The sequence below is a fragment of the Tachypleus tridentatus genome, chromosome 9 (assembly GCF_004210375.1).
Source record: "Tachypleus tridentatus isolate NWPU-2018 chromosome 9, ASM421037v1, whole genome shotgun sequence".
Lineage (NCBI taxonomy): Eukaryota > Metazoa > Arthropoda > Merostomata > Xiphosura > Limulidae > Tachypleus > Tachypleus tridentatus.
Genome location: NC_134833.1, coordinates 81,930,451 through 81,954,654, shown reverse-complemented (window position 1 = coordinate 81,954,654; position 24,204 = coordinate 81,930,451). Strand labels below are relative to the sequence as shown.

Sequence of the window (24,204 nt, the reverse complement as noted above, 5' to 3'; positions counted from 1 at the left end):
CTTCTACGTGTCTTCTATCAACTGTAAAATATGGTTATTCAAACACTTTATAGTGTATTATATTATTCCTATAAGAAATCTATGGTGTATTTCTCGTTGGATTGCCCTTCATAACAAATATAAAAGGTTCTTTAATGTGGTATGTTATTTTAAAATTCATTGTAAATAGCTCCCTACCATGAGTTGGATTCCAGCCCCAGCTGTCAGGAAAAGCTATTAATATAGATGCTGAGTGTTAGACCACTATGGAATTTCCTCATCTGAAACTTTCCACGTGCCTCTAGATCCTGAAGCGTCAGTTTCGACCTAGTGTATGTGGAAAGCAACTCACCTAACAGTTATCGAAAGATATTCGTACAAATATTAATTCACATATATAACAAAACCATGGATTTGTTTTCGTTCTGGTACTTCTTTGTTTACTATATTATATGCTTTGTATATTGAACACGTTCACAATTTTTGACTGCTTATTTCTCTTACTCTAAAACAAATATAAAGCTCTCGTTTCCAATGTGATGTAACAGTATTTGGTCTTTTCGGAAACATAAGAATTTTCGCATTCCAGCACCAGTTTGGAACAGATGTAATAGTACCCAAGAGTTGGCCAAGAGCTCAGGTTTTTATTTAGTCATGAAATATCACTCAATTCTTCTAACTGGAGTCGTTCTCTTGCCTCTAGTTTGTCTACAAAAATAAAAAAATAAAAAATAAATTGAACTTTAGTAAACAATAAAGTGTCAACATAACAGTCATAACCAATGGCAAAGTTAATTATTTATTTTAACAATTCAACTGTTAGGTTTTACTTTAATCTTATTAATTACATTTATTACTTGTACATTAAAGAAACTTCAACGTTAAAACATACTTCTCTATTAATTTACCTGGTGAACTCTATTCGAACTGTTCTAGAACAGTATCTGATTTTAAAATGACGGAAAATAAATGGGAAGGCACATCCTCAGAAGGAGTATTTTCTCAGACAGTGTAGTCTCGAGCTGTGACCACCCTAAACACAGGCTATAAAGTTAAAATAACGTTGTGGTAAAGCTAAAACAAACACTTTCTGAACATATTCAGTGAGAATAAGTCTAAATAACTTATTTATCTTGATTTATGTTCATTTATTTAAAAAAATCGCTCGTATTATGTGATGTTCGTTGCCCTGTTCAGTTCTTTTTTTGTCTGTTCTTTATTATGATTACAGAAAAGTTTTGTAAGAAACGTTGATTTGCTTTTATTTCTATCCAGTTGTGTGTCAGATCTTAGTAATTTAACCTAATCCATCACTTATCATTTTTATATGTTTCCCACTTAGCCTAAATAATTATTATTGTTTTTTAGTTGTTTTGGATTAAAGTTTATTGATTGTGCATTTGTTTGTTAATTGGATAGGTGAGTCTGCTTATTTAAAAAAACCTTGATAAAAAAATAACAGTTAAAAATTTTTACATCACAGAATCTTTTATCATTCGTTTATCAACGATATTCGACGTTTGCATCCTTAGAAAAAAACAAGCAAAAAGTAGTATTTGTAGCAAAATTAATATTATTATAATCTCATCTCATTTCATTTCAGCCATAGATTAAAGTCAATGGTATATATTTACTACTTGTTAGTGGTTCTCAATTTTCAGGACTTCTTGTGTTTAGTGTTACCTTTCGTTATGTCTTATCTTTATGTCTACCCTGAAAACGTATATAGTTATTCATACATGTATATCTACCTATTTCGCTCATTGTCTATGTACGTATATATGCATGTTTACACCTATAGCAATTATATTTAAATATATATATATTTGCATAATGTATAAGTTTATATTATGTTTGTCATCATATCGAATTATGATTAGGAAACAATTTTGTTATTTACGATTGCACTCTTAAATTATTAAACTAATGTAGGATACAAACTACTAATGATACGATTTGCGCAACTTGTAAACTTCATTAGGTCGGGTGTGTAGACGCACAGTTCCGTGTAAGGTCTATTTCTTTCTTTTTGTTTACATCACACGTGTTCTGTTTTGAACTGCATTTTTTTATTATCATATTAATGTAATTACGAGGATCTCATTTCCGTTGTAAAATAGAAACAATTTAATCACTTCCGGTCTCCACCACCATGTGGCTTTAAGAGTTTTTTTTTGTTGTTGCCTTTGTTGCTGTTTACTTATTTGTTTTCAAACATCAGTCGTAGATAATGAGTAATTTCCATTCTACAAAAAAATATATTAATTTATGTTTCAGACAAGTGTCTTATAAGTCGAGTTACGGAACTAACATAAATGGGTTTAATAGGAATAACCCAATTCAACCCCAAAGAGCCTCAATCTGAAAAGCGCGCCTCTGAAAGTTTGTAGTTGGATTCGTTTTTGTTTTCTTTTTATACTGTTTTGTCTTCGTGTGTGTGTTTGTGTATTTTTAAAAAACTTATATTTTTCTGAAAGAAACATTTTGACCATTGTTTTTGAAATTACAAAAAAAATTATTTCAAGATAGCTATGTATAATTATTTGAGATTAAAAGATGGTAAAAAGATAAACAAAATATGATGAACTTATAAATTATAATGATAGAAATGATTAGCTAGACAAAATTTATATAATATTATAATATTAAACTGAGGTAACTAAACAAGCACAAAGTCATAAACGAGATCAAGGTGTTCATATTGTGAGGTTCAATTATCTTAATAATTAAGAACGGATTAAGACCACAGTATGGCTACTGGCAATTTCAATTGTGTGCCTCCGTCACAGCATAAATTCTTTTTATATTGAAATTTATTTATTTTATTATTTGAGGAACAACCTTTTGTGAAATATAATGCTTTTAAAATGCTAAAGTTTGCAATTTAAAATACATATCTAAGAAACCTATTACACAAACAACTTCCTAACTGTTGATAAAGTCATAACTGCTCAATACCCGTTAGTCCTTCTAAACGGGGCGGGCCAGGCCTGTCGGTTTGAGTTCTTGACTGCGAATTCGAGTGTGCTTCTTTTGGATTTGCGTTAAATTAATTTAACGAATATTTTAATATCAAACAGTTGCGTATTTTAATCCAGAGGAAGCCGTAAGGTGGAAACGTTGATTTGAAAATTATATATTCTTTTATATTTATCTGGAGTGTAAAGATTGTTTTTTTTTCTTAATTTTTATCACAATATGTTAGAGGGAGAGAGGTGCCAAGCTGGACATTGTCTTGTGAACCATTAGATACTGTGTGCTCAGAGGCAGCTAATTACTATTTATTTTGGTTACTCCGACCCTGGAAATACAAACTAAAAAAATTAGTTAGGTATGTTACTGTGAAATTCAACAATGGTAACTAGAAAAAAACATTAAGTATGGCACTGAAGAAGTTGAATAACCATAACACATACAGAAAATTATTATAGACAGACAAATTGAGGTATGTTACTGCAAAATATAGGCATATCAATTTAGAAAAAAATATTGTAAGATTAAACTATGTTAAAATACAAAGAACAACTAATAAGCCAGACAAAATTAAACATGTTATTGGTAGTTTAAACAAAGTTAGAAAAGGCACATAGAAGACTATCACTTCATGTAAGTTATGTCTATCATTAATAAAGTACGGTTGCAATACAAAATAAAAATGATTAGCTAAAAGCATTGTACTGTAACAATACGAACATAAACTGATTAGTTAGACAATTTTAAATACAATATTTTAAAGTTAAGCTAAGAAAAAGTGAAAACGTAATTACTAACCAGACATTGTAAGTTTAAACTATGACAACATTACACACTCTTACTGATTCATGTAACAGTGGGTATAGTATTGAAGTTCTAAATACCGTCGCGTGAAAATAAAGAAGAAAAGTATATAAACCACATATCTACTCCCACTAACTTCATTTCGCGCCATAGCAGGGTTTAATATGCCAGTTAAAATTCAACATGTAGTGTTATGGTCTAAGTACTATATATATATCATTAGTTTTTAAATACATCGTCTGTTATGGTGTGAACCAGATTAAAAGAGTGAGTTATAATTATTAACAACCCATCTAAATATTTACCTATCGTGTTTATACGATAAGAATTAGTAGCATAACATTATTTTTTTATTTATAATTTTGACATCGATTATTTATTTTTAATAATAATAATTATTCAAGTACCTTTACCATCATTCACAAGAACTGCGAAAAATTAAACTACGGTCAAGTGCAAACAGAATATTTTTATATAGACAAATTTTAAGTATAGTACTGTAAGGTATACTAAAATAATCATACAAACAAAAAATTATCAGCTAGAAAAATTTACGCATGGTATAATAATGTTAAAATACGATAACGAAACAAATAAGAATGACTAAACAGATAAAATACAAACGGAGAATGATTAGTTAAACAGAGTTAACTAAATATTATTGTGTGAAAAAATTGTGAATATTTTAACTTTTCCTTTGCGAGTTCGATTTTTACTCCTTTGGTGCTGTTCAAAATAATAAATTAAAATTCTTGCATTAATTAAAATTTTAAAAACTAGAAAAAGATATTATTTGATGCTTTAAGTTCGTAGTTAAACAAAATGGAAATAGCCTTGGACTTTAAATCAGTCAGGTAATACAACTAAGGAAGTGAAAAAAAAAGTTAACAAGTTTTAGATGTTTGTTGATGTTAACAATTTTATGTCAAAAAAGAAAAGATGTAATATAATTATCAGATAGTTTAAAATATTAATTGACACGAAATTAAGCTTCAGACTTTTCAGTTATTTACAACAAATTTAATTTCATTTGACTTACAAGGAACTAGTTCCGATACTTTGACAAATAAAAGAAGAGGTCTTGTGAAAAATACCTGTCTGTGACCATTACTGATTGAAGAATTAATATTGTCCCATACTGTTTCAGACAACTCATTTGATCAATCTGTATGACAGACGGATTTGAAATGTAAAACTCAAAATAGGTTTCACAAAACAACGAAACAAAAAAATCATTGCTATCTTTGCTAAATATCGCACGTCTTATGTCTATGATTTGTCCGATTAACTAAAACTTTTTAGATGTAGAGAACTGCTATAATGCAATATTTTCTCCTTTTAGAATGGAAGTGATTTTGTTATACGTGAAGATTATGTCAAAACTTGCGTTTCAAAGCACTTAACGACAGTTTAGTCGTCTCTAAGTTGTGGTTTCGACAACACTACAATAGGGGGACGTCTAACATCAGTATCCAAAGATGTTGCTCACCAAGCGAGTACGTTCAAGTAGAGCGCATTCTCATAGGGAGAGGGGAGGGAGTTGAAATGTCACCCATCACAAAGGATCGTCGCTGTCAACACAGTAATCTTGTCTCACTTACACTGCTGAGAAATGTTCTCATTTTAACTTTACTACCGAAAAGGAAAGAAAAACCACGAACATCGGTAGTCTACTTGAGTGATGAAACATTATAGAAAGATGAACTTTGGTAGGGAAGGAAAGCTGCCTTCGTCTTTCTTTCTGAAAGTTAAAGAAAGGAAAAAGTGAAAAATTGAAAACGAAAATTAGGATTTTTGAGATCTTTCATCAGATACGTTTTGGCTCATTTCTGATGTACAGTCATTCTCTTGTTTATAAAATTCTCTTTTTATCTCTAAATGATGATTTCCAGTGTTGAGGAACAAGAACCGATGACTCAGTACATTTTAAAAAAGCATTTTTAACTTATTTTACTTAATGTTTCAATCCGTTGTCCCCTTGGTAATATTTAGATTAAGTCCAGCCATGCTGAAGTGTTACCGGCTGCGTAGTTACAAAAATAAATTATTGGACTCACATTATTAAATTTAATTGTTTCAGCGTTAGTATTCTATTGGATCGCCATAAAGTATTTAGATCAGACACCCTTGCTATACATGTGGGAATATTTGAAAATATGTTATATATGTAAAAAAATATGCATATAACTTTTATACCAAAAATTTGAAAACCGATTTATTTGTAGAATTATTTTTTACCTTTCTTACACCTTACTTAATGTACATTAGCCACCGCACTTCCGATTACTTAAAAATATTCCAGAATCGTTATTTGTCTATCCGCTATCAGCATGTCGTTTCACTAGTTTTTGAAACATATTTTTCTAAACTAATCATGCACGAGCTGGCTTGTGATTCTCCTCAAATAGGATCTACCACAAAGCAGCGACTTTTCACTAGTTTCAAAACTGAGAAATCTATATGCCATATAGTAAATAGTCTTCTTACGTGTTAACTTGTATCCTAACTGTGGCACTTGCCACGTAGAATCTACTGCAAGGCAGTGACTTGTCACTAGTTTCCAAACTGAGAACTTCATGTGGCATATATTGAACAGTCTGTATATGTGTTGATCTGTTTACTGTGTTGCTTCCCACTTAGAATTTACTGTAAGTTGGCATGTCAAGTTATTTCTCATTATTTTTGTATTAGATCTGTTATAACGTAGGTTATTCGCTAAAAGATGATACAAAAGTCATGAGCACTCATAATGTTTTTTAATTACACCATCACAGGTGTTCGAATGAGTATTGTTGACATCACCACTCTGCGTTACAACAGGATCATTATCAGATGTTCTTGCAACTCTAGTAACACTTTACTCTTACAGCCATTCGAAATGAACATTGTTCATATTACCACTCAAAGTCACTATAGGATCAGTACCACAGGTTGTTACATTGTTAATAACACTATAAATACCCTTATATCCGTTCGAAATGTACATTATTGACACCAACGCTCAATATCATAAGAGGACCACTACCACACGTTCTTGTGATGTTAGTAACACTACACCAATACAGACGTTTGAAATGTAGATTGTTGATGCCACTGCTCAATGTCACAACAGGATTAGTACCACATGTTCTTATAATATTAACAACAGCTTAATCAGCAATAGTAGCTAAAGAAAGGGTTTAGGAAACAAAGACATGGTTGAAAAAAATCAAAATAAGAACATCTTGGTGTATGTCTCTTGGATCCACATTTGTAAGAATGCAGGAAGAATTCTGGTTTAAATTTAAATTCTCTTTCTACACTTTGTTTCATTTGTATAAATACCTCGTAAGATTTATCTCTTCTACTATCCCTAAGATGTAAATTTAAGGCACTGTTAATTTTGTTCACTGACATTAGCATTATTAGAAAGTTAGATTTTATTTTCGACGTCGTTATGAGATATAAAACTAGAAAGTTTTTCTTGTTTGATAATAATTACTTTGAGTGTAATATTATAGCCAAGCTGTTACACCCGTAAGAAATGAAGAAACAATACAGAATAATTGTTTGATAGTTTTCTAGAATCATGGCCCGGCATGGCCAAGCGCGTTAAGGCGTGCGACTCGTAATCCGAGGGTCGCATGTTCGCATCGCCGTCGCGCCAAACATGCTCGCCCTTTCAGCCGTGAGGGCGTTATAATGTGACGGTCAATCTCACTATTCGTTGGTAAAAGAGTAGCCCAAGAGTTGGCGGTGGGTTGTGATGACTAGCTGCCTTCCCTCTAGTCTTACACTGCAAAATTAGGGACGGCTAGCACAGATAGCCCTCGAGTAGCTTTGTGCGAAATTCAAAAACAAACAAAAAAACAATTCTAGAATCATTATAGATTATTTAAAAGCCATTTTTAAATGTAAATTAACTGTCCAACCACTCGTCAGGTAATGCAGAACTTTATAATTAAGATTTTGTAAGTTTAAGTGCTGTAGTTTTCTTGATTTAATTAAGAAATAACCTTTATATTTATTTCACTGACACATTTTTTTTTTTAAATGTAGAGAGCTCCTTATAACTGCTTCTCCAGTTATATTCTTCTCTAGTTTTCTCCTAACGTTAATTTTCTTTTAACACTAAGATTAACTTGAAAGAATATAGTTTATCCAGCCAGAGTGGAAGTCAAGTTATTGAAATGTGTTTATGCGAGTTTGATATGGTTTTAATGTTAACGATATTTGTTTTCCGAAAGATCAAAGTTTGAAAGTTATGTCTTTTCTCAAGACATTATAAAACTAATGAAAATTGTACCGTGTTTCATCAGATTAATCAATAACCTTATGACAAAAAAGGAGAGTAACCTACTAAAAATATCTTCTTTTTTATCAGTCCAGAAAGTAATCTACTAACATTGATTTATTTTTATCATTCAAGAAAGTAACCTACTAACAATTTATTTTTACCAGTAAAGAAAGTAGCTTAATATCAATGACTTTTTACCATAGCAGACAATAACAAATTAAGAATAACTTATTTTTAACCATACCAGACAATAACCAATTAACAATAACTTCTTTTTTATCAAACCAAATAGGAACCTACTATTAATGACTTCTATTTACCAAACCAGATGAAAACCTACTGAAAACAACTGCGTTTTATCAGACCAAATGGGAACCTGCTAATGTCTTTTTTTTCTCATAAGATCAGACAGTTATTTATTTAAAAGACTTCTCTTTCACACGAATATAAATGAGCGCATACCAAAACATTTTTTGCTATACCAGCCAATAGCATAAACAGTTTTTTTCTTTTAGACCAGACTAAACAACAACTTTTTAACATGGTATTTGAATCCAAGAATATTTATGATAAAGATCGTAATAAAACTTTTATACTAACGTTGTTTTTTAAGTTCGTACATGTTTATTGTAAAAGATCTCATTTGTCTCTTTCTTCATAAACCTTTGTGAGAGTTTCCTTCTTATTTAATACACTTGTAAGAAAAGTCTCACTGGTAATAATATTCTTCCTACAGAAACACAGACGTACGGAGAAGTGAACCAGTTGGGAGGTGTCTTCGTCAACGGCAGACCGTTACCCAATGCTATAAGGCTGCGGATCGTAGAGTTAGCGCAGCTGGGCGTGCGACCTTGTGATATAAGCCGCCAGCTTCGTGTGTCCCACGGCTGCGTTTCCAAGATCCTCGCCCGCTACCACGAGACAGGTTCCATTCTGCCTGGTGCTATCGGAGGTAGCAAACCACGAGTGACAACACCAAAAGTCGTAGCGTATATCAAAGACCTTAAACAAAAAGATCCAGGCATCTTTGCCTGGGAGATACGTGACCGGCTGCTAGCGGATGGAATCTGTGACAAGTACAACGTGCCTTCCGTAAGTAGCATCAGTAGAATTCTCCGGAATAAGATCGGCTCGGCGGTGCATCATTTAAACGGACATTACCACCCGTACGACAGCTCGAAGGACCATCGACATATCTACAGTGCCATTTATCCGTACCCCTGTGCTCCAGGACCACCACCACCACCAGCTCCACCACAACCAGGTGCTCCCTTGTCCCAGTCTGCTAGTGGTACCTTGAGCATGACATCAGGAAAACTGATTAACCACAACTCTAACATACCAACTGTCACTCCGTCTTTCAGAGGATGGCCTACATCTCATGCGGTGTCCGATCTTCTCAGTCATTCTATGAGTTTCCGTCCACCTCCACAACCAGTGTCCATGCCATTAAGTGGCCAGTTTAGCCAGCTGTCTACTGACCCTGCTCAAAACTACAATTATTATATGTACCTACAAAATCATCAGAACAGTGTCACCGCAAACTCTCTCTCCCCCATCATGCACGGCGTAGTCGCTCCGAATTTGTGTCCTACTTCCCATTCAGCTGCCATATGACTTCTGACCACCAGATAAAAATGAATAATCGCAAAACTAGTCTTCGTGATTCATATCTTTAATCAAAACTTTTTAAAAACAGGGTAATAGAGTATTATATGTTTCTCTTTTGTTTTTGTTTTTTTTCAGAACACTTCTCCAGAAACTGGCGCGAAACGCTTGAGAAGAAACTAGCACAATGTTGATATAACACTGCACATTTCTTGCAGCTATCCCAGGTACACTGATCTGATTCGCTCATTTCCTTCATCTTCAATCTCCGCTTCATACAAGTGCTAGTGAACTGAGGTCTAGAGAACCATCACCAGAAACGGAGGCTATTGGAGTGTGTATATATAGGGTTCAGAGTTTGTTGGAAAATATAATAAAATATTCACATATAAAATCTTGACACGAAACATTATGTCTTTAAACATCTACGTATTTCGAAACTGCCAGTTTTATAATTTCTGTCTTTAATCAGACATTAAGTTCTGTTTATATCTTCAGTAACGTTTCACTCACAACGTGGATGATCTCAGTATTTCTACTTGTTATAATGATTAGTGTTTAAAACCGATCTCAGATCCCGCCCGTGTTTAAGACAAAAACAAAAATATGGATATTCTGAAGAGTGAGGTGACCAGGTAATAGTTTCGTTTTAAAACACAGTTAACACTGCGTAAGGTCTGGATATGCTTCAGACTATGGGTCGAAAGAACAGTATAAACAGCTATTGAAAATAAAAATAAAACGTATGCGTTAATATGAAGCTCAGCTCTGAATAGCTTACTCTGAATCAGTAGAATATCTGTGTCTTCACGATGAATATATTGTATACCTAGCAGTAATGCGTAATGGCCTTAGAACCTAAAACTTTATTTCCTACCTGGAATTTTAATTGTTTTAAGGAAATATTAAAGCTTCATTTTCTTAATATTTAATACTTTAGGTATCGTGCTGTATGCAGAGAAAAAACAGAATATCTACTGCAAATATAAAATTGTAAGCAACCTTAGAATGTTAAATATGGTAATACTGATATAGGTGACTATAAAACTTCTAGTAAGACAACTACGAACTGTTTTCAGACATTTTTTCAAATAATAAACAAATTCAATAATATATAATTAGAATGGAGAACGACCAATCAGAAATATTGAAGCCTACATAATTTTGTCATAATATCACCAAAATGGGAAGTTATTCCTAAGATTTATTACTAGCATGTTAATTTTTCTATTTCCTGGTATTACTAGTTTTTATTCAATATATTTGGAAAAAAAGCGGAAGTTTCTATTTCTTTCAGATAGGTCCAAACTCACCACTTCTTTTACTATTTAATATCGAAACGTTTTACTTTGGTTAGATGGCCTTGCAATCTAGTAGAGATAGAAAAACAATCGAAAGATAAACAATTCTACTGCAACGTTATCAAGACACTTGTTCTGTACAACATACTAAAAAATAACCAAATTCTGAACAGGTGAAATGGTGTTTTTCGGGTGTGCAGAAATCATCTACTTCGAGAACTATATGAGTCTATAAGTAATGTATCACCAGAAGAAGCGTGATTTATTACTTTTCAATTGAATGTTGGGTTATCTGAAACAGGACGGTACGCAGTTTTCCAAAGTGATAAATCTCAAACATCAAAATTCGATTTTTGGTTTTTACTATATTACTTGTAGTAGTATAATTAAAAACTTAAGATGGTGTTTTAAGTAATTTTGAATGTACGTGGTAGGTAGGTGTTTAACAACATACACAAAATTATATAAAATCGAATCAGGGGGAAGTAGCTTTAAGGTGGGGAGGGCAAACAAAAATTCTCCAACTTGACTTCGGGGATCTTCTGTACCGTAGGTCAGTAACTGATATTTTGTGTGAAACTTTTGTTATTACTTGAACAGTTGAAAACCGTTAATGGTTTAGTTGTTTGTAATAAAATAATTATGTAACTTATAAAGCCAAAATAAGGAACTTTAATTTGTTTCGCCTACTTAAAAGGTCACCTAATCTTCCTCTTGAATATACGTGCAAGTCGGTTTATCGCAACGTCAGCAACAGCATCTTGAATCACAGCATACATCAGTATTAGATTTGCATTACACCTGATCGTACGTAGCAGCTTTAATTGTGTTGAAACTTTGTCGGTAGAAGGTGGATGAAGTGAACCGATATTTGTAAAGTGACGCGGAATAGCTTTTACTTGAACAACTGTTAGTTCCTATGGGAATAATAATGTGCATGCTTAAAGGTTAACTAACTTTGAAATATTTCTTGAGTTCTTAAAGCTAAACTTTCTAGTGGCCTAGAATTGAAATAAAATACAGCAGTTATTTATTTAATTTTTCATTATTTTCCGTAAAAAATTTTACCTGGTTTTAGTTCGTGCTGTTTTCGATAAATTTCGCTAAGATTAATAAACTGATATTTTGTGTGAAACTTTTGTTATTACTTGAACATTTGAAAACCGTTAACAACTAGTTTCGCATTCCCAAATTTTTATTTTTTTCGGGTCTTTAATATGTTCTAGAAACGTAACAAATAATCTATAAATGAAGAAATCCGTCTCCTACATTTTTTTTCCCTACTTCATGATATTTCGGAATATTTTACTAGACTATAGCCTATCCAATCCCAGTTTCCGAGAATCAAGAGTTTACAGATAAAAAAATCCGTCGTGTATGTTTTACAAACACAGCTAGGAAGTTGTAAAAAAGTACAATCACGTTATTACAAAGGAACCGGAAAGCAACACGTGTCGCATCTTCAAGTTAAACTTTAAAATCAGAAAGGTCTGTATGGACTATAACACTCGAAAAAAGATAAAAGAAGACACATTTCATACGTTTTAGTTGTGTTAGGTATACACTGACCATAAAAAATGTTCACAACTGAGTTGGATTATATGTTCACAACTGTGTAGTCTTTGTTGTTTTCCCTGTGACACAATTTTACATGTTTTATATTTGTCCATAAACTTGGAGGCGTACTTAACAGTGTGAGCTCTGAACAAAGTGACCCAGTAACCAATATTATAGGATTATAATACATTAATAGACAAGTAGATTAACATACGTCTCACCAACGTCTCAGTAAGAGAAAAACATTTGGAGACTTTAAAGTTAATATTAATTAAGATAGATCTTTGCGTTAGATGGCGCTTTTATACACTTTTTTATTTCTTAAACCAGATTGTCCTATTCTATAACTATTTTTTTTGTAAAGTGTTTACAAATATAATTTATTAAGTTGATTAATTTCATGATGTATAATTCCTGCCTCACAATTTTAAAAGAATCTTGATAACTATTGCTATAGCTGTATCTTCATGCTGAATATATGTATAAACATTGCTAACAGACGATATCAAGTTTGTACTTTGAATTTCGCAGTTTGTAAGAGAATGTTTAAATTCCACTTGAGAATACTTTCATTTTTATTTCAGGGACGATTGTTTTTTGTTTGTTTATTTGCTTAGGATATTAAAATATTTTGATGTTTGTAAATAACGTTTCGGTTTTTGTATTTGCAGAACGAGGCTTAACAAGTTTAAAAATAAGAGCCGATTATTGTCATTGCACTGTCAGCTTTTGCATCAAGATTGTAAATAAAGACAATCCTGTTCTTACTCTATAAATTTCAAAAAGAGACGTTGTGTGTTTTTATTTTTTTTACGATCATTCGTGTGTCCAGCGCAGTACCTTACAATATAAACCAATTAAGTAGAGACGACCTTATCTTTTACTTAAAAAAAACCTTGGTGTTTGAGCCTATATATCGTTTTCAGTAGTATGTTTTAAAATAACTTGAATCTGATATAAACGCATCATTCTGTAAAAGATACATACCGAAGAGAACCCATATGAACAACACACACACATGCCAGTTGATATCCCTCTTTTATATGGAATAAGTTAAAGTTTTAAATTTTCTCTCGAGGAATACATTTCAGTTAAAACTCTTACGGTTTTTACTTAAATTTCTCTTACTTACTAATTAATAGTGATTATTCATTAATAAATAATATATATAAGTATTGTATATCGATATACACTCTTCCCTACTTTCACTCAATTTTGCAGTAATTTTTTTCCGTTGACGCTGTGTTTGCTTCACCCGCGTCGAAATAGAATAAGACCAAAGAACTAGCTTTTTGGTTTACGAGTTATTCCGAATAACGAACAATTTAATTAAATATACTAATAAGCAATAAAATTACAAGTGGTAATGTTTGATTTTAAAATAAATAAATAATATGAACAATTGCAATTTACCTATCTAATCCAGCTTAGACTGTTCTGTCTTGCATATTGCCAATGTAAATATCGTTTCAACCATTAATATGCCTGTTGTGTCCCAGCTGACCTGAAGAACCTTTGTTTTGGTCGAAAGGTCTCTTCGACACTGGTTATAGTAGATATAACGTGGTCTACACATTATTATATATTAATATTTACTTACATTCAGATGTTCTTATCCATTATTTACTGTATATATACGTTCAATAACAAAACATATACCTGGAAATTATAAGATTTTTTGTTTGCTTAAGAAATAAATAACTTTTTTTTTCAAACATCAGATAAAAAGAAACTTGAAACACAAAAGGTTAAAAGAATTTCGTTAAAATCACTGGTTAAAAACCTGCCACATGTATCAGTAAAAAAAGCTGTTAACCTTAATTACCTAAACTTATAACTTTTATGTGTTTAAAAAAATCTCAAGCCACGGCTTTATACGGTGGTATATGGTAACTACCATAAGCCTTTTTCCACTAACATTATCTGAATATGATAAAGTATGTTTCTAATATGATACGATAGTGTTTTTTTAAGATATATTTTTAACCAAACAATGTTCTTTAACATAAAAGATACAGTCCTACATATACTGAGGTATGAAGTATTTGTTACGATCAGATATAAAACTTTGCCATGGTTAATAGCCTAATACAATAAGTTAAGTTTATAGTACAAATGAGTTAAAAGGAGTGATTGTTACAAGATACTTCATACAAATAAATGTGCATTATACGCTTTGACTGACAATCTGCTGTTGTGTTGTTCCCTGGAATTTTGAGGATTGTTTGTTTGTTTGTTTTTGAATTTCGCACAAAGCTACTCGAGGGCTATCTGTGTTAGCCGTCCCTAATTTAGCAGTGTAAGACTAGAGGGAAGGCAGCTAGTCATCACCACCCACCGCCAACTCTTGGGCTACTCTTTTACCACCGAATAGTGGGATTAACCGTCACATTATAACGCCCCCACGGCTGAAAGGGCGAGCATGTTTGGCGCGACGGGAATGCGAACCCGCGACCCTCAGATTACGAGTCGCACGCCTTAACACGCTTGGCCATTTCGAGCCCTTTGAGTGAATATTAGTTTTTAGCATTAAACTGCTAAATCAAGGACTTTAAGTGGCAGCAGGTTTTTTTCTTTTGTTGTTGTTGCAGTAGTCCGAGCTAGTCTAACTAGGACTTGAATAAACTAACTATTCCAATGGTTTCAAAAAGTTTACCCAGGTTATATGATCTTACTTTATTACAGATGGTTTTACCACATTTTACTGCCGTAATAAATCACTACCGGCCCATTTTACTGACATAGCAAATCACTACCGGTACATTTTACTGCCGTAGTAAATCACTACCGGTACAGTTTACTACCATAGTAAATCACTACTAGTACATTTCACTGCCGGCAGATTGATGTAACTATTAATATTCCATTTTAAGGTTTTTCTGTATGTACATAAATTATATTATCGGAATATTATAAAAGCAACATTACTGTGTGAATAAACCCTTGAACACACTAATTATGGCATAAAATTTATACTCGTGCAACAAAAATACTAGTGAATGCATTTATTGTATAGTGATATACTTTTTTCCCAGCAGGTTGTTCAATTACTTTATTATTCTATTTTTATTTGTTTGTTTGTTTTGGAATTTCGCACAAAGCTACTCGAGGGCTATCTATGCTAGCCGTCCCTAATTTAGCAGTGTAAGACTAGAGGGAAGGCAGCTAGTCATCACCACCCACCGCCAACTCTTGGGCTACTCTTTTACCAACGAATAGTGGGATTGACCGTCACATTATACACCCCCACGGCTGGGAGGGCGAGCATATTTAGCGCGACGCGGGCGCGAATCCGCGACCCTCGGATTACGAGTCGCACGCCTTACGCGCTTGGCCATGCTAGGCCTATTCTATTTTTAATCAAGTTTAATGCAATAGTTTATTAGTTCACTGTAAGTTTTAAGAATGAAGTTGTGCATCGAAAACATGATTATTTACACCTATGTGGTATTTGTTATTCTTTTAATCTCTGAGAATAAAATTATGCTTTAAGAGCATAATTATTTGCCGGTATTGAAATGTCGTGGCAGTCAAATGTGCCTTAGAGGTAGAGTCCTGTATATCTATCAGCGTTGGGCGAATTATAACAGTGGTCTGTGTAAAGCTAATCTGTCAGGTTGAACTAAGGACCGGCCCTCCTGACTATTAATATAAATTAAACACATAGTTTTAACTTACTTTAGAACAAAGTTCTGATTATTTAGATCTGTTGGAGGTTTGGGCTGGTCCAATAGCCAAGTCATTAGGCCACACCTATCTCACCCCCAAGTCCGCCTTTGATGTCTATTGTGCTCATGATATTTGTTCTTCGTTGTTTTTATAATGTACTGAAGTTTGCATTTTTATAAAGATTATTGTAATATTTAGTATAATTTTCTCCACGGAGTCTTTAAGTGTTTAGTGTTTATTAACAACGATTGAATTGTGCTATGGCTTGAAGGGACTGGTCTTATTTTAACTTTATAGAGTTTACGTGTTACCTGTATGTTTTCAGAGAGAATTTCGACAGAAGAAAATAATGCTGTGCGTTTATAATTACTTCACCTCTTATTCCTGGGGCCCGGCATGGCCATGTGGGTTAAGGCGTTCGACTCGTCATCTGAGGGTCGCGAGTTCAAATCCTCGTCGCACCAAATGTGATCGCCCTTTCAGCCGTGAGGGCGTTATAATGTGACGGTCAATCCCACTATTCGTTGGTAAAAGAGTAGTACAAGAGTAGGCTGTGGGTAGTGATGACTGTCTGCCTTCCCTCTAGTCTTACACTGCTAAATTAGGGACGGCTAGTGCAGATAGCCCTCGTGTAGTTTTGGGCGAAATTTAAAAACAAACAATCGCATTATTGGTGTTTTTTCTATTTTATCAATTGTTCCTGATACCAACTTTCAAGGAGAGTTCTTTGAATTGATGGTTCTTTCCCTCATTTCTATTAGTTCTTCTATATTACAAACCTTGTTTATCCTGAAGTGTTGGAAGTCATTATTATACTTTTGGCATGACTTGATTTGTAATTGTTGGTATTACTTGATGTAAACAATTGTTGGCATGGTTTCATAGATATGGTTGGCGTGGTTTGAGCTGTAATTGTTGGCATGATTCTATATATAATTTGTTGATATATGTAATTGTTAGTATGGTTTACGAATATCTGTGGATTTTTTATGAACTGCTATGGTATATGATTCATGTGATCACAACATATAGCAATGGGGATTTTTTGTCTGTTTTTAATATCTCTCGTGCACCAGCAGTTTATTAAATAGTTCATGAGTTTTAGATTCTTGTCTGTTATAGTCTGTGGTCTCATTGCTTAGCGTATCGTCAGCTTATTAAGTCTTCGATGGGTCTTGGTGTAGCCTGTCTGAGGATGTTACATTCAAAATGTTCCATGTAGAGACTAGTGAGTTGTGAAAATACATGGACGGATTAACTGATAGTAAGAATTTTCATATTGGAATTAAGTTGTATTGATATGGAAGTTATGAATAACATTATTGTGAGTTCGTCATCTGGGTAAATTTCTTGAGAGGTATGGTATTTTCTAGCTGCTGCCGGTGTATCTATGACATTTCAAGAGTTGCTATGTAAGTGCAGGGGTTCCCAAACTCTCATAGTACTGATGCATCCATAGTGTTTCAAACGTTCATACGTTAGTGCAAGGGTTCCTAAACTCTCCTAGTACAAGACCTCCCAGAATATTTTTCTCATTCTTACTGAGACACTCATTCAACGAACCCGTAGACACTAATACTTTAACAGCATTTTATATCTTGTATATCTGCGACTCCTACCCTCGACTCTTCCCTCCTGCTTCCCTCTTTGGAAAGCCCTGAGTTAGTGAATAGGTTGGATGTATCGAAGCTGATAATTCTACTTTATCGGTAGTTATTTTATAGTTTTTGTAAAGTGGGCTAACTTCCTAACGCGTGATGTTTTACTGATTAATTTTTGGTATTATGTGTACAAGATATCTAACTAAAATAGTAAATATCTGCAGCTGACAGAGAGGGTAATCTTACGTGAGAAATTTTAGCTCGATCACAGATTAATGGGTTGATAGTGTTAGTAATTTGACTGTTCTATTGCAAGTTTGTTTTTAATATTTCTTAAGGAGCTAGTTAATAATAAGATATAAACTACGCACAAAGAAAGAAATCGTTATATACCAACCTAACATAGATATCAACAAAACTTGGATATCACTCTTGAAACTGTTCTAGTTCTTGATACAAGAGAGAGTTGGTTGTACACTGGAGAGAAAACACATGATCAAATCCATACACTTGCCACTACACTGTCCATCATAAGATACAAAATTAACAGTAATTATTGGATAACAATAAAAACAAAGTTTTGCCCTAAACGATCAAATAGATTGGTAACTACAGAAACGTCACCGAACTTAATCCATAAATTAGATAGGGTATTTTGATCCACCCAGTTCTAGTAAGTACTTGGGTTTGAAGTTACGAAAACAGCAACTTGACAGAGGTCAAACATTAAAAGTTAAGTTTTTCAAAGCCTTCTTGTAAAAATAAATTTCTTGTCGCTCTGTTCCACCTGTTGTTTTCTCAAGTTTTTTTTAGACGTAAGTCACACAGAACGAGACATTTGTTTATAACAAGATATATTTCTAACAAAAGATAAAGTGATTTCTCTTGAGATATGTTCATAACACAGACCACAGTTTATAGCCATTTATGGTCTGAATATCATAATATCGCATTGCTTCCAGAATATTGAGAATTTTACATAAACAGTCAAGCCTTTCACTTATAAAAACTATTTTATTCTCCACATCCAACATCTGCGTTCGTTCTTTTCCAAATATTCTCTACATCAGACGGGTAGAAGAAACTTTGATTTCTTGCAAATACTGTAATTAATTCTAAGGGTGGCATTGACGTTTTTGGACACACACAAACACGTGAAAATTGAAATGAGAAAATCTCAAGTAGTTTTATGACCCACAGGAACACAAAATAGTCGATTATATACATAATATATGTTAATTTAATTACTATAACTCCACATATTGTAATTTTCTAAGCCTCTATTTCTAAGAGATGAGCCCGGCATGGCCAGGTGGTTAAGGCACTCGCATCCCAATCCGAGGGTCGCGGGTTCGAATTTCCATCACACCAAACGTACTCGCTCTTTCAGCCGTAAAGGTGTTATAATGTGACGGTCAATCCCACTATTTGTCAGTAAAAGAGTAGCCCAAGAATTGGCGGTAGGCGGTGATGACTAGCTGCCATCCCTCTAGTCTCACACTGATAAATTAGGGACGGCTAGCGCAGATAACTCTCATGTAGCTTTTTGCAAAATTCAAAACAAACCAATCTAACAGATGTTTCATTTCATTCTCAGTATTGTGTTTGTTATATATCGATCAAAAGTTGCAGAATTTAACAAGGTTGATTATCGACACTTGTTAGCTCCAAGGTTTAAAAAGTTAGCATAAGTATAATATAGAATATAGAGAAAATACTTGGAAAAATATTACATGTGTATAATTCTTTATTGAGATTTTTTTACTTGTGTTTAATCCTACATTGTGACTTTTTATTTGTATTTAGTTCTATATTGTGAATTTCCCTAGAAAACCGCAAGTGGAAGTAACAATATAAAAGTTCCAATTCGTTCTTCCAACGTTTTGTTTTCCTTAATTACGTCAAGCCGTATGTTGCAGACAGAAAATAATGAATTATTCTATATAATTCGCAAGAAACAAAGGCAGATCCTGAGAGCAGTTTGATTTCCGCTGCACTGAACAGTCTGGTAAGTAGATTAAGAAGTAACAGAGAAACATAAGAAGTTCATCTATATAGTCTAGTGCGAAGTGAAGACTGGCATTTCTATTTATCTTTGAAGTATTTTTCACATTCAGCAATTTATCTAGGGCTCAAGAGACAGCGAAGATTTAGTATGAAAAAAAGAAAAAACAGCGGAGCTGGTTTAATCACCAGAAAGTTTCTCCGAGCAGAACGTCTGTCAAGTTACCCTCGAGATAGTTCTGAAAAATTAAAAGAATTCAGTGTCGTAAAAACTAACTCATCCATATAGTCTTGTCGAAATAACAGATATATTTTTTAAAAATTATATATCTTTACATATTACAGGAAAGACCAAACAATTCAATTAGAGACTCAAACTATGGAACAACTGTATATTATATAATGTCTTGGAACAACGAAAATTATTCGCTAGAAACGCAGTGTAAATCCAGTGATTCCAAAATAAAACGTTGTGTACTTTGTAAATTATGTTCTAATTACTTGTGAGCATTTTTATAAGACAATCTATATGATTTTTGACAACAATCGTTTATAGGTGACAAGGTTCAATGCTTCTAAAGCGACTTCTATAAATATATTGTATTAATAACAGGTACAACACGGCAAATTGCTTGTTGATTACTCGAGGGCCGTTTGCGCTAAATGCCATTTTGTTTGTTTGTTTTTGAATTTCGCGAAAAACTACAGGAGGGCTACCAGCGCTAGCCGTCCCTAATTTAGCAGTGTGAGACTAGAGGGAAGGAAGGTAGTTACCATTACTCACCGCCAACTCTTGGTCTACACTTTTACCAACGAATAGTGGGATTGACCGACCATTATAATGTCCTCACGGCTGAAAGGGCAGGAATATTTGGTGCAATGAGGATTTTAACCCGCGACCTTCAGATTACGAGTCGAGCGCTTTAACCATCTGCCATTTTGAAGTGGAAAACAAGAATAAATAGTAGTCAACTCTATCCATCACCAAATTTGGAGCTACCCTTTAACCAGAGAACAGTGAGATTAATTGTAAGGTTATAATGCCCTCTCATTTGAAAGGACAGGCACCTTCAGCGACAGGTTTCAATCCCGCGAGTCCTACAACTTTCAACTCGAGTGACCTAATCAATAAACCATACCAGGTCATCACAGTTAATGATTTTTGAAAGAGTCTTTCATTTGTCCTAGATAAAAGTTTTGTATTGATATACATTTCATGACCGATAAAGCACTGGTTAATTTAAACCAGTATTATTGTATAAACCTATTATCTAGCGTATGCTAATAATGCGACAAAAAGTGAGCAGTCGTATTAGGTAGTGTAGTAAAAAATCTTAAAAGTGAGAGACAATATCATGTAGAATAGTAATAATCTTACAAAAAGTGAACATAACCATAAAGTTTAGTGATAATCCTAAAATACGTGAACTTGTCGTCTAGTTTACCAATAATCCTTTAAAGAAATTAACAAATATATTATTTAGTAATACTTTTACAAAAAGTTAGCACATATATTGTGTAACGTAGTAATATTCATTTAAAATATAAGCGAGCATATCATGTACGGTAGTAATAATCCAACAAAGAAATAATGGTTACGTAATATAATTTATCCCGGACGAGTCTCCGATATATTACGTTACGTATTACGATTTCAAATAGCTGGAAATTTTAATTTTAATTTAGAAGTTAATTAAATGTCGACATGTATTAATATTACAGTTACCAATACGATTGATACGCACAATTTTTTTCTTAACACAAATATATTTTAATATGCAAACAACAATACAATTTATAATAACGGTTATTACAAATAATTATTTATATACAAAAATTGTACAAACTCACAAACAATATTCCGTCTTCTATCTGGTGTAGAACTGAACATTTGTTCTACGGTCCAAGTCCAAGACGAGCAAATTAATTCTGAGTTAATATTGCTACACTTCTCTTGACGGGAAAGCAAGTTATCTTCATCTTTGGTTGGCCTCATGCAGTTTATAAGGTCACTTTTTACTGACGAAGATATCTAGTGTTATTGTAAAAATACTAACGTCTGAAGTTGATTCATTGAAGTTTATAATGTTCGAAATTTATAAACGTTCCTGGTCAAATATCTGTAGTTTCCGATTAATAAGCGTTTGTCACAATTATAGCTTCAGAGGCTTATAGTATACTTATTGTAACGACCAAACAGTATTTTATTATTGTCTTTTGGCGCGTCGATTTATAATCTTTAGGCAAAGTTCTATAAAGTACACTTGGCAACAATATTTGAAGGTACACTAGTGCTTTGGTTGTTGTTGTTGTTTTGAATTAAGCACAAAGCTACACAATGGGCTATCTGTGCTCTGCCCACCACGGGTATCGAAACCCGGATTTTCGCGTGTAAGTCCGCAGACATACCGCTGAGCCACTGGGGAGCCCAGTGCTTTGGTAAAAACATATATTTCTGATTCTTATTCTCCAAAATATTTTACAAATCTAAAGAGCAGGTAGGAGTTTTGCAATACACATTTAACAATATATGTTACAAGCATTAAACTGAAACAAACACAGATATTACGATAAGTGTATAACAATAAATATTAATACGTTACAGTGAACATTTTGTTCGACTAAATATATCTGTATATATAAATACATATTTTTTTTAAATATTGCTTAAATGTAAAGCTCTTCGAGGGCAATCTGCTCTAGCTGTCCCTAATTTTAGCTGTGATAGACCAGTCCAGTGGTTCTCAAACGTTTCAGGCTCACGTATCACTCTTTGTTTAATATTTTAAAATTACAAACACAGGCATAATTTAAAAAAAAACAAAACCTAATAATAAAAATTCATATTTTAACATTTACCATCAATGCGAAATATGTGATTGTTTATTTCTGGTAGAATTAAAGAATACGTGGTGACATTTTCTGTGAAGTTAAAAAAAAGAAAATACTGTGAGTCTATGTAGATAAAGGTCAAATATGTGAGTGAGGAGATAAGTATGTGGGCAGCTCTGCAAACGTTTATTACAAATTTTATTAATTTGTTTATGTTAATTACGTCGTATACTACCGACATTAGCACCGAATAGAGGGAAGGCAGCTAGTCGACACCAACCACTGACAACTCCGGGGCTACTTTACTTTATTCGAATAGTCCGTCCGTTTTATAATTCGCCCACAGTACCCCAAAGTGTATAGCGCGATTTTTCTTCTTGTGGTTTTAAGGCGGTAAAGGTGCGCGAAATTGTGAACCTCCAATCCACAATTATATGGGCCACACTTGATCAAATAAAAAATATAACATAAAAATTAGTGTTAGATGTAAAGGTAATGTTTTACGAAATGAAAGACAAACTGTAGAAAGATATGCTGAGTTTTTATTTTGATGAATCAGCCGTAGTGTATATCATACTTTTTTTCTCACTAAAATATAAATTTAAGTGAAGAAAAGATAATGTAGAAGCATAATCTATGTTTTTATTCGCTATTCCCACTGTAGCACAGTGTCACAAAATTCACGGCTCATCAGTGCTGCTTGGATGAACGGAGCAAATAAATGAATAAAACTTTATGTAATGGTGAAAGGATTTTTCAATAAAACCAAATAAGATTAATTTTTTTTATTTTAATGTTTAGTTGTTTTTAGACTTAATAATGAAAATTTTAAAACTGTTCACATTTGAATGAATAAAATGTGGTTATATTCTGTAAATGCTTCAATTATTAATAAAAGCATTAGAGCATTTGAAACTGATTTCTACTATAGGCTTAGTAATTTTCACAATCAGTTAGTTTTTTACAGCGCTCTCTTTGTACATATCAAACTAAAAACCCTGTACTGTGTTTAAAATCAATGATGACACTATCCTGAAACGAATCAAAAATCACAGATAACTTATTAATAAATTATTATCTGAAGTAGACAACAACAACCCTTTACAAATGTATAAATAATATAAGATAAAACTTTAAAATGTCAGGTGATCTAGTTTGCTATTTATTTTATTTCAAAAGAAAGATGCTACTTTTAGGTTACCTACACTACACTGTGTCCACCACAAAGATTGAGCGCTAAGCCTACCGCTGAGCCACGGAAGATACGAAACAAACCAATCTGATGTATTTGCAAGAACAATTACATCTAATGTAATAAATATACATTAGGGCCTGTTATGATGGTGCTATTTGCCATTAATGTTACATTTACTTGTGATTCTAGTCAAGGAGGGAGAGAAAAGATAGAACACTTAAGCATTACTATACAAAAGTTTCATGTTAGAAATTCTAACATTATCCATCTTCCCCACTGATAGCTAGTAATATATAAATAATAAATAAATTTTCTGAGACACAAGGTTTTTCCATGGTTTACGCTATTTGAAAAAAAAATTAATTTCATCTGCCCTAAAATTACTGACTTAATTTTTATACCGTG

The 24,204-nt window shown here is 33.1% G+C and overlaps 1 protein-coding gene across 5 annotated transcripts in view; it reads left to right on the top strand.

Annotated features, from left to right (window-relative positions):
- LOC143225616 (paired box protein Pax-1-like) overlaps positions 1 to 20,351 on the top strand; it is a 68,067-nt gene extending 47,716 nt beyond the window's left edge. For 3 of the 5 annotated variants that reach the window (XM_076455373.1, XM_076455374.1, XM_076455375.1), the window contains one exon: positions 8,769 to 13,283. In XM_076455373.1, coding sequence (XP_076311488.1) covers positions 8,769 to 9,649 — 881 coding nt within the window. In that variant the 3' untranslated portion in view covers positions 9,650 to 13,283. Of the gene's footprint in view, positions 1 to 8,768; positions 13,284 to 19,597; positions 19,777 to 19,897 lie in introns of those variants that run through there. The other 2 variants (XR_013013955.1, XR_013013954.1) reach the window with 2 other exon arrangements.
- The last annotated feature ends 3,853 nt before the right edge of the window (positions 20,352 to 24,204 follow it).